The 12309-nt window shown below is 35.8% G+C and overlaps 2 protein-coding genes across 2 annotated transcripts; one reads left to right on the top strand and one right to left on the bottom strand.

Annotated features, from left to right (window-relative positions):
* Window positions 1–1661: 1661 nt before the first annotated feature.
* On the top strand, window positions 1662–2390 carry LOC125779011 (uncharacterized). Its single transcript, XM_049459316.1, has 2 exons — window positions 1662–1986; window positions 2045–2390. Exons 1-2 carry the CDS (start codon window positions 1677–1679, stop codon window positions 2344–2346), a joined length of 612 nt encoding a protein of 203 aa, XP_049315273.1. The 5' UTR covers window positions 1662–1676; the 3' UTR covers window positions 2347–2390.
* A 7816-nt stretch (window positions 2391–10206) lies between these two features.
* On the bottom strand, window positions 10207–11280 carry LOC105228894 (pyridoxal phosphate phosphatase PHOSPHO2). Its single transcript, XM_011208901.4, has one exon. The coding sequence runs from the start codon at window positions 11140–11142 to the stop codon at window positions 10363–10365; it is 780 nt and encodes a 259-aa protein (XP_011207203.2). The 5' UTR covers window positions 11143–11280; the 3' UTR covers window positions 10207–10362.
* Window positions 11281–12309: the final 1029 nt, after the last annotated feature.

The raw sequence follows: 12309 nt of genomic DNA, 5'->3' as shown, positions 1-12309 counted from the left end.
GTTTTGTGTGAAAAAACGCTCCATTTGAAGATAACATGTCACATACTGATCAATTGGTTTTTGGAGAAAGCGACTTCTCAAATGATGATGAAATTTTGGACAAGAATTACGTGCCAAGTCCCCGCAAAAGGAGAAGGGTCTTCAAAAAAAATTCTGGAAGCTCTATAAAAAACCAGTCTTTTGAGGTGTCAGGAAAAACTATTTTGAACGCGAGATTTTATACGGATATTGAAAAAGTTAGTTTTTATGTGCATATGGTTCAAATTAGTTAGGGTTGTTTTAGTATTGTTTGTTTTTTTAAATTGTTGTGTTTAGTGTTGTTGTAAGTGTTTAATGAATTGAACTTTGAAAATTATATTCATATACATATGAATTCACAGATTTCTGATCAGAATAAGATGTCGACAATTGCAAAATGTGTCGGATGTGATCGGAAGATAAGAGCTACTGGTGACGTGACCTCTAATTTTGTGAAGCATTTGCGGGTCAAACATAGCGAATTGTATGCGGAATACAAAAGTTTGAAGTCGGGCAGCCCTTTTGGCAATTCTGCGCAAGCTGCCTTCGATAGAAAGCTTTTGCATGCTATTGTTGATGGAGCACTGCCTGTCTCAATTTTAGAAAGAAGGTCTTTCATAGACCTCTTGCAGACCAGTGGCATGAAGATAATGAGCAGGCAAGCAGCTGTAAAAAAATTGAAGGAGCATTATGGTGAAGTGGTACACAAAATCAAGTCGGAAATGGCCTCCGTAAAACACTTCTGTACAACCGGGGATATTTGGTCTGGGAACCACCGGAGCTTTTTAGGGTATACTTGCCATTGGCTCACAGAGAACCTGGAACGCAAATCGGCTGCTCTTGCTTGCAGGAGAATATTCGGCGTGCACTCAGCTGAAAAAATTGCGCAAATCATTGCCGAAATTAATGCCGGCTTTGGTCTGAACCCGTCCAATGTTATTATGACGGTGACAGACAATGGATCCAATTTTGTTAAGGCTGTCAAGGAGTACGGGTGTACGGAAACTGAAACTTCTTTTGAAGATGAAAGCGAAAACGATTTGCCAGTTTTCCAAAACGAGCTGCTGCTGCCAAAGCATCTTCGATGTTGCAGCCACACGCTGAATTTACTTGCTTCCGCCGATTACGTGAAGATTTTGAGAAGTGAGCAGGCTTTGTATATCCAACATTCGATGGTAACTGAAAATTGTTAACGATTTTGTTGAACTATAATGTACTAAAGAGAATATTTTGCAGACATTCGAAAAATGCAATGCCTTGTGGAGGAAGTGCAAATGGCCGAAGTCGTCGGAAATTATTGTGGAATGCTTGGGATCGACATTGCTTGTGCCCGTTGTAACTCGGTGGAATTCACTGTTTGACGCAGTAACGAAGTTACTTTGGGCAAAGGACAAGTTGAATCCTTTGTGCGAAAGACTCAGCTTGTCACAATTTTCTCCGAGCGATTTGCAGTATCTGGAGATGTACCAGTTGTTGATGGGGCCTATTGCTCGTGCCTTGGACTACCTTCAAGGAGAAAATAACGTGAATTACGGTAAAATGTATTAGTATTTTTTATCGGTTTCACATTAAGTAAGTGTATATTCTATGCAGGCTGATTAATTCCGACTCTGATGACCCTCAGCAATAGATTGAATAAGCTGCAAAACAAGCCAGAAATGCATCAAGTTTCCTCTGTGGTTGCTAAGTTGGAGCAGCGTTTAAGAGATTGGTTTGACGCATTTTTTACTTTAAAACCGGAGGCCAATATAGCACTAGCGGCAACTGTACTAACTCCAGATATTAAAATGAGTTGGATCAAGGTGTTGCAAAGGATAAAACCGGAGATGACAGCAGCGGACATAAGTACCAGGGTTTTAAACACAATTTGCGATTTCTATGCAAAAGATAATCGTGCTTTCAATGCACAAATATTGAAAAATAATGAATTATTTGCAAATAATGGGCATTTTGATTTTGACCTCAACGGTAGGATTGCTTGAATATTCTTAGATTATTTTTATTAAATTCATTTATCTTTATACAGACACAGATAACGAAAAAGGAACAAATGCTACTCCTGCGCTAAGTGCTAGTGATCGTCGGGCTTTTTTGACCCATCACTTTTTCTGTTACTTAAATGACAATTCAAGAACAAACGACACTTGGGTAAAACATTGCAGTCTAAAAGAAGCTTTTGTTGCCTTTAATACTCCCCTGACATCCTCAGCACCAGTAGAGAGGCTATTTTCCTTTGCGGGGATAGTGAATAGTCCAAGGCGCCAGTCAATGTCGGACTTATCATTTGAGAAATTGGTGTTATTGAAAGCAAATTCTAAATGGTGTTAATGAATATTTTTCTTGTTATTTTGTTATAAATGAATCTTGTTATTTTTTTGGTGTTACATTCAGTTATTATGTCTTGATTCAAGACTCTTGAATATCTTTATTTGTTGTACAAAATTGAATAAAAAAATTTATTAAAAATTAAAAAAAGCAAAAAGACCAAAGTTGATTGGGGTTTTGGATTGAAAAGAATCAAAAAGAATCAAAAATAATCAAAAAGAATCGCTGAAAAGAATCAATTATTTATTTTGATTATTTTTGATTCTTTTCAGTAATCCAGAGTAATCCTGATTATTTTTTGATTACTTGTAATCTTAATCATTACGTAATCTACTTGGGACCAAGATAATCGTAATGTAATCAATTATTTCACTCTCAAATACAAAGTAATGAGATTACTAATAATTACGATTAGTAATCAAAACTTAACAGCTATGGTCTACGCCAAGTTAGAAGAAGAAAGAGTGAGTCTGTTAGATCAAATGTACTGGCATGAAAATTGAAATCGTGACATATACGGCGGAATGGTTCGTTTAACTGAAAATTTGTTCTAGAAATTTTTAAAAGTAAAGGTCTACGAGGTGTGTATCGCGAATTTCGAATTTTCGCGGGTTACGTATTTTCGAATTTCGAATTTTTTGTGGCGTTATGTTGGTACTCATGTCTCTCACTTATGCCAACAAGCTCGGCCATTTTGAATGTTCATTTAATTGTTGACAGCTGCTTTGCTTGCACATGTTTTGGATCGTCTTCGATTTTTACCTATAAAAAAAATTGCACCACGATAACGCCCCTGCTCACACATCGTTGCTTGTGCGCGACTTTTTGGCCAAAAACAACACACTAATGATGCCGCAGCCACCGTATTCCCCAGATCTGGGGATCTGGATCCGGTTAGGACTTGATAACTAAGGTTCCAAACCACAGAAGCGTACTCTAATAAAATCCTCATCAGAGATGTACAAAGAACTTTTGTAGTAAACGGATCTCTAAATTCTTTAAACCAGTGTCGACCAAACTACCGCACGCACAAAATTATAAAAATGTTAGTTAAGAAGAACAAGAAGCGAAGCAAGCAGCGAAACAAAAAGTAAACAAAGCAGCTACACCGAAAATAAAGAGCAACTATAAACGACGCCTTTTTCTTTTGTTTACCCTTTTCTTCAGTATCAACTGCTTTGTAAATGTTCATTTTTTTAAATTCGCTAATTTGTTTTCTCTTTCGGAAATTTCAAGATTAGAAATATCTTTATGAGAATTTAAAAAATGCTTTTCTAAATTGAAAAGACGCTTACTCTTAAAAGTACGCTTGCACAACATACATTGCGCAAGATTATTTTCATTTTCATACATAAAAAATTGATCCATTTTTTTGCTCAGTGCAAGAACAAATTTTGCCGTAGCGAGTGTCTAATTTGCTGCGAAGCTTCGGGCATGTTGGTGTGAAAAAACGATCGCTCAACTGTAGGTGTGAAAAAACGAAGACTAAAAATAGTAGGAGCTGGTCGAGGCTGCTTTAATCCAACGTTTAACAAAACTAAGAGCGCCTTTAGCTTTAAAAACCGTAGAAGATGCGTGAAGATTACAATTGAGTTTGGGGTAAACATTTGTTTAAAACAGTAAACATTTATTTTTCCAAGGAGTATAGACTTATAATGGCTAATGTATTTAATTTTGTAAGATAAAGTAGAAAGAGATCCCGTCAAATACTTCACTGACTTGACTTAAAAGCTATTTGCTATTAATAAATTTCTATTTTTAGACTTTTTATGTAACTTTTTATAGAAATTGATAATTTTTGCTTCATACACATACATATAATTCGACAGTGAGTGTTTTAATAAGAAATATTTCGCACATTTTTATGTTTGAAAATGCGCAGTTTTTAGTTGTTTTATGTAAGAGTATAATAAAATATCTCTATATAATAACCTTATAAAATCGCGATACTTACTTTTCAATGCTCATGTAGCTTTCGATATTTCGAAAGGATCATCAAAAACAATTAATTTTTTTCTTCATGTGTAGAAGTTCACGCAAGTGGGGAAAGTTCTCTGATTGCCATTCACTTGGGAGTGGCCCGAAACGATTCTTCCGGTCTTTGACCAAGTATCCTCTGGGTAACCGTTTGGAGGTAAGCTATAGTTGGAAGGCAAAGCATCCCTCCCCAGGGTTGTAAGCTGGGACCCCCCACGTAAAACACGCTCCTAATGAAAATGAAACAACAGTCGCGGAAGAGAAACCCCCCTTTTAATGCCGACCATGGATTACGATTTAAGGGCATGCACCTGGAATGTCCGGTCCCTTAATTGGGAAGGTGGGTTCTCTTTAGAGTGAAGGCTGACATCACCGCCGTCTAAGAAATGCGATAGAGGGGACAAGGCCTGAGGCGAGTAGGTCCTTGTGCCATTTACTACAGTGGCCAAGACTCCGTCGCCGAGTGCTGTCATTCATTCCGGTGGATAAACGTTTGGCCACAATCCGCATCAAAGCGAAGTTCTTCAACATATCGCTGATTTGCGCCCACGCCTCCAAAGAAGATAAGGACGATATGACCAAAGATGCCTTCTACGAGCGATTTAATTTTTACGTAAGTAAAGATGAGTCAAAATATTATATTTTAGAGCTGCACGGAAATGTGTACTCTTTATTAATACTCTTAAGACCGACTTATTACATGGTTCGTACTTCTATTTATAGTACTAACTAGTATGTTTACTTATTACTAGTTGTTAATTTGTTTGGATATAATATATTATTTGTTTAGGTTTGTTTACATAGTGCTACTTATTCTATTGAGATGCCGGTTGTTTACTAGTAGGTATATAAATGTTTGGGTTGTTATTGTTTGTTGTACAGATAGTGCATTTCTATTGTTCCAAGATAAGGTCGTTTTGATGAATTGTCTTCAATGTTTAGGATGTCTTCAGTGTTTTAGACGTGCGTACACACCAATTTTCTAACATCGACTTGGACCTCTATCTTGTTGCGTCCATGATACGCACCCGCCTCTACGGAGGAGGTGTGCCGTGTCGCAGCGGAGAGAAAACAGACTGGCTACCTCGCAACGTTACGATCGACCACAACACGTGCGCGATCGGATAGATACCGAGAGCTCAAGAGGGAAGCGTGACGTATTTGCAGACAAAAAAAGAGGGATACTAGTAGATGCGGCGACTAACAGAAGGTTTCAAGACTGGAGCATACTCTTGTAGAACCTCCATAGGTGATCTATTAACCGATGCCCAGAGCATACTAAAATTATGGAGGAAACACTCACTAATAAATTGAATGTGCATAACGCACAAACCACTGCAGTTACATAAACCAAACTTCTTAAGTACAAGGCTTTGTAGCACTACTTCACATACTGTGAGAAAGGGTGGACTCGAATTATAACCAAGTCCTCTCCCCATATATCGGTTCTGATGAAAACTAATAAGTCATTTAATTTTACATTTACGTAAGATGGTACGGAATCGCTTTATAGGAGCCGGTATCAAAACTGGACAGTGATCGTGGTTTCGACCGTCTTTAGATGTAATCCAATATCAACCAAATTTAGTGTGTAACTGTATTATTTCTTCAACATTTTAATATGTACTTGTATGTCGGCCAGTTTGTGAGTTATCTTTACAAAATTGCTTAGAAACATGTTCTCGCGATAATGTACAACCTTAACCGTTTATGTTGGTCAAACACATATATACATACATATGTATATGATATTTTAACACATTGAGTGCCATGGCTACACGTATTCGTGCGACACCAAAAACTTCCTGGGATGCCATGGCTACACGTTTTCGTGCGACAGGCATTGTCTGGCCTTAGGTATTGTCATGTGTTTTTGGTTGACGCTACAGGGTTTTTTAAATGTAATGTTTGCCCTAAATTTTGGTCCAAGTTTCAAAGAGATATCTTCATTTTTGCGGTTTTTATGATAAAAACTCGGAGGTTCTTTATAATTTTGAAAATTTATTGGAATTCATTCGATATTTCGGAAAAAAAGTATAAAAAAGATATTGAAAAATTAAAATTAGGATATGATAACTTCAATTACATTGATTTTTACATTAATTTTTTTTAGATGTGTATATTTTGGAAAGCAATCAATGCACAATTGAGGAGTGTTGGAGCATTGCGGACAGTACGTAGTTGTCCTTTTGATATTCTTTCTTGCTTCCTTTCGACTAAATTTTATTTTTGCTTCAGCGTAGCATAAAACACAAGCACTTCGGATGGTTTTATTATTTTCATCTACTCTTTTTGTGATAATATGTTTTGCTGCGGGGATGTGAGATCTAGTAGGCCCTTACCAACGCGTTCACGGAATGTTCGTATATTAATGTTTCTATTCGTAGCTGCTTTATACACAGTATAGGCATTTACCACGGAAAGTCGAAGTAAAAGTTCAATTCCCAGCTTTCGGTACCATTTTAACCCTTTGCGAAGGGTATTTGCGTATGAAGCCATTTGGTCGGAAAGATCAATGCCTGATTTCCCCTTATAATATTCTACCACAGCCAGTGGCTTTTCTGTTGCTCGTCTTTTACGTCTCGCTCCTTGACTAGTTGAAGGCTCTGAAGGATTACGTGCTTCATCGTATAAAATGCGTAAAAAGAAAAAAAAATAAAAAAAAGCAAAAAAATCGCGTCGCACATTAGGTTGATTTTAACACGAACCAAAAAGTGGTAATGAAAGTAATGAGTCTACGACCGACATACATACATATATATATGTCGGGGATTTCGTTCGTAGATGATTCCATAATTTAAAACTTTACACTTTTTAATGCTAGAACACAATAACTTCACTTTCTAATTTTTATTAACATAGCACAGCAAGTTCTGATCAGAGATAAAGAGATGCCCAACTCATCTCTCATTGGAAGTGAGAGAGCAATTGCTAAACGTAAAAACCTCCTGAACTCGATCAGCTGTCAAAGTTCAGGAGATTTTGACGTTAACAATTTGAAATGTGGGATGACCAGATTGAAATCTTAGCAAAGAAATATGTTAACGGAGGGATTTGTTGCCTTGCTCTATGTAGATCACTAAATAAAATGTAAAACAACGACAATTAAAGAAAACAAGAAATATAAATGTATTTGATGAAATGTTTTGTCATGTAATGCATCATTAATTTTCAATGGAAAATTATTAAAAACTTTTACTAATTGAGAGCTAACAAACTTAATGCCCTTGTATTTGTAAGTTAAACACCTCTTTATTCTGGTTCTGATCCTATCGATGTCACTTTTTGAACTGATTCTGCGAGGACACAGCGCCTATTAATTATTACGCAGTACTTCAGAGAACGATCAGACCTCACTCAGTAACAGTTTCTCTATTCCTGCCACTATGCTTATTTGCGGATTTACAATTCAAAGTACCATAACATATGCCGCCAATGCGTTGCCTACTTCAAACGACGCTGTGGCACATACAGTTGCCTACAAAATATTAGTGTTCCGACACCCGCATGTACATTGACACAAAATACAAGTACTACCGTTCAGAAATATACATACATATGTAAATTATAAATTATTAATAATAAATTTAATTGTAATATAATATTTTTTGTTGTAAAGTTTTGACAACACTTGAAAGTATTTCCCAATCTCTGAAATTTACAATTAATATCGCAACCATACAATTGGTATGTACCCTCAGTACGAAATAGGTCCAAAAGTGGTCAGTTGCTATCAACAAGCATAAGCGCAAAATATCTGGGACTTACAATTAACAAAAGACAAAGAGAGACTACATGAAAATAAAGAGAATCCAGCTCAGGTTAAGGTTTGTGCAGCTGCACTAGCTTCTATGGTCAAGATCCCGTCCCTGTCTAAAAAAAACAAACTATTCTTAGCGTATATATGGTATATAAGGCAATACTCAGATCGATCCGATCGTATGAATTTCAAATCTTGGGGAGCTCGGCTGATACAAATAGTAAAGTTATTCTAGCTTTTCGCACTATAGTGTGTGCACCTTTTATCTTAGAACTGACGTTTTCCATCGAAACTCAAAAATGCTCAAAACTGAATAGTTGTCGTCACCTCTCTGGATTGGAGAACCAGCATAACTTATGTACCTGCGATCCAACTGCTGGCGCATAGTCAATAATGTAGAAGGCTAAAGAGATTCCCTCCATTACACTCACCTTCATTGTTGTAAAATATTTTTCATTGTACTATACATCGACATTATTGTTTTTTGTCAGTAAAGTTAGTCATAGTCGTTTTAATAATAAAACAGATTTAAAAAAAAATTGAATATAATAAAAAAAACTGTAATATAATAAATTTTAAAATACTTTAATATTCAATATCAACACAGAAATTTAGTGATTTCATTTCATCATGTTAATTTTTCGATTTTAGACAAAGTTTAAGCAATGCTGCCTAATAATTCGAACAGTTATTCCCAAAAAAGAAAGCTAAGGGTTGTTAAATGCGATTCAAAATATGTATATTAACTTCAGTAGCCATCTGCAAAGAAAAATATTGTCATAGTTTCTAGCCCCAGTATACAGGCAACTATAATATACATAATTACCTTACACTGTGGTTTATATAATAGTTCTAGATTAGGGGTAAAAGCTTTTTAAATTGCGTCGATCAAAAAAATGATTAAACGAATTGCAAAATAAAGACTACGGAATAGTCTTACATTGACAGGAGAATCCCCCTGATTGCCGTAAAACCATTCGTTGTAGGTTGTGTTTTCTAATGTTGTCATTCCTCTTATTAAAAAAAAGGTAGTACTGGATCATTGCACAAAATCGCAACTCCCGACTCAGTTGACTTTGGTAGGTAACCAATATACACTCGTAATGTACATCCAAGGTGCGTTCCACAGTAAACAGGACTTTAAAAAAAAAAAACAGAACAAATGTTTTTTCGGCAAAATCTATTTATTTTATTCAAAATAGTCTCCTTCTGCTTCAATACAGCTTTTTGCATGGTCCAAAAGCATGTTTTTTAGCTAGTTTGCCGGTATGGCCGCCAGTATGCCGGCGCAAGCCTTTTGAATGGCCTCTACGTCTGCATAACGCTTTCCTTTCATTGCAAATGCATTTGTCGGAAAAGGAAGAAGTCCCACGGTGCCATATCAGGTGAATACGGGGAGTGGTTAATGGTTAAAATGTGACTTTTGGTCAAATAATCGTCCTTCGATTGTTGGATTCTGAGCAATTTTTGGTCGTCAGTTAATTTGTGCGGAACAAACCGTGCACACACTTTTCGTAAGCCAAATGCTCGGTCAAAATGCTATAAATCCATGTTTTGGAGGTACTGACACTTAAAACGCAATAACTTCACTTTCAATAGATGAAATGTCTGGAAATTCTCACTGGACAATTGATAAAGATAGTAGATTCTAACGCACCAGTCGACGTATAGACGGCGCCACCAGGGGGCGCTAGATTCAAAAAGGACTATTTACTTTGGAACATTCCTTGTATATACAAGAAATGTACATATATACAAGTATGTATACTTGTACATGGTATTGCTCTTAATTTTTACAAACTTCAAAAAAACATAAAGACCAAAAATTATCTCTGATACTTAAGCTAGATGCATTAATATTCTCTGGAGTGTCACGCGCTGCTCTCAAGTTAATATTGGGTTAAAATTCTAAAATGGATACGTAATACTTTTTCGTTAGCAGTTGAGATTCCACTTTGAGTAAAATAACGGGAAAAACTTAGCAACGTAGTTCCGGTTGTAAATAACTGTGTTGTTTTCTTCTCTGTTTTTTCTTGAATTATTACTTGAAAATTAGTTTTTTTTCTTTATAATGACTGTGTTAAAATTTATGTAGCTTTTTGACCCATTGGTCCATCTACAAAATGCACTGATGAGATCGGAAACCTATAATATTCTCTAAATGATATACTCGTATTCAGACACCCAAATAATATGAATCATGGAACACTTCTCCAATCGTAAAAGTTTTTATTAGGACTTAATTACCTGCAAAGAAATATAAATTACACCAAAATTTTTTCTTAAGATGAGTTTACCATTCCGTAACAAGTTGGTTTAGGTAATTTTTTAATATTGTCTATGTCTTTATTTTGAGCCAATTTAGCAATTAATTCATACCCACTAACCCACAAGTAAATTTCCGGTTTTATTTTTAATTTTTTGCGATTTTGTTGAATTTTCTCAGCCAGTATATCGTATTTGCGTGCGCACACGAGGTCACAGGATCCCAAACCCAATGTAGGGCAGAAATCCCCGCTACCATTGCCGATGTACGCTACACGATCGTACTTTATATTCAGAGTTTTCTGCATTGAAATGAATTCTTCCATCACACGCCGCTTGCACAAGTTCTGTGGGCTGTACGGACATTCTGCACAGTGATAACCGCTCACAGTAACCTCTCCGCAATCATTGATCTTTGAGGGATTGCAATAAATACCAGTGAAACAGTGGAAAATCCCATGTTGTTCCAGCCAATCGGCGATTAAAATGCGATAGCCGTCACTGATCAAGATCAAGTCATAAGTCGGCTCACTTGAATTCCACAGATAGTGTATCAGCTTTACCATTCCCGGCACGGCCGGCACGGCGCGTATAAATTTGCACATTGTATTCGCCGGGTATCCCATTGAATGGAGTTCCTTAAATGCTTTATTGGTATAATCTATCCAACCCCTTTTCTGCGAGTCGTACTTGTGAGGACGCCGATAATTCGGTATAAATTGGAAAAGTTGACGCATGGAGTTGACGCTAATGATGGTCTCGTCGAAGTCGAAAACTATTAACTGGCGTGAAGGCATTTTTCTTGATTTTTGTATATAATATTGATTAAAATAGAAAACTATAGGTACTGGAGAAAGACAGAGAAAATTCTACGTCAATTTTGATTGTTGAAATTCCTATTGTTTTTATTTTTTGAATTGTGATATGTTTCGACGTTGGGGTATGATTGAATCACAGGTACATCAACATGTTCTGAGTATCATAAAGATACTTTAAATTTTGGTTATTATCAGAAATCTTTAATCTTTGAAGTTCTGTTCGAAGAAACCTATCTTTGATGTTTACATATACAATGATTCCCATCGAAAATAGCTATTAAATTTATTGTGTTTCAATTATTTCAATTATTTTGGAACATATCTACAATGCAAAGCGAGGTCTTACTGTAATTTGTTTTTTCCATAGACATTATAGAAATATTAGCAATATAATTGGTAACGTATTCGGCTTGGAGATTAGGAGAACATTTGGACTGATTTAAAAAATTTTTAGCACTGAACAGTATTGTTCTAAGATAATATTCACATTCACACAATGCACTAATATAAATAAATATTTACCATTAAATAGAAATAAGACTTGAAAATCTTAAAAATACCTTCAAATACGGAGGATTGGCTTCATTTTTGATACTAAACCACTTTCTGATCAAAAAAGTATGTCTACGCAATTTCGTGAAAATGTATTACATGTTGAGCAATATTTTTTTTTTATTGAAACAAAACAAGGATATAGTTTTACATTTCATTCAAATTGCAACTAGTGACCAATTTAAACTAATAAGCAATATTTTTCATAATTTATAAGGTACAACAATAAAAGCTCTATTAAAAGTTTTATTCAAAAACTACACTTTGTATTAAAAACTAAATATGATAATATTTGTTATTTGCTTAAAATGTCATGAAACGTTGTTCTTTTCAGTCTGCGCCTGCTATTTCTAGTTTCTCCCAGTTGTCGGACTTCAGCCTTTACGTGATTTTGTAACCTTGTAGCATGTTTCGATGCCGTTTCATGAATGACTTCCCGGACCATTTTTATGCGGAGATCACGATGTAGATCTGAATTGCGTATGTACCACGGGGCATTTACAATTCTTCTTACAATTACACCCTATAGGCCATCTAACGTTTTAAATTTGAATTATCTATATTTCGACATTGGAAATGTCAAATACCATTCGG

Source organism: Bactrocera dorsalis, chromosome 5, assembly GCF_023373825.1.
Source record: "Bactrocera dorsalis isolate Fly_Bdor chromosome 5, ASM2337382v1, whole genome shotgun sequence".
Classification (NCBI taxonomy): domain Eukaryota; kingdom Metazoa; phylum Arthropoda; class Insecta; order Diptera; family Tephritidae; genus Bactrocera; species Bactrocera dorsalis.
The sequence above is the reverse complement of the archived record's forward strand: the minus strand, read 5'-3'. Positions and strand labels throughout refer to the sequence as shown.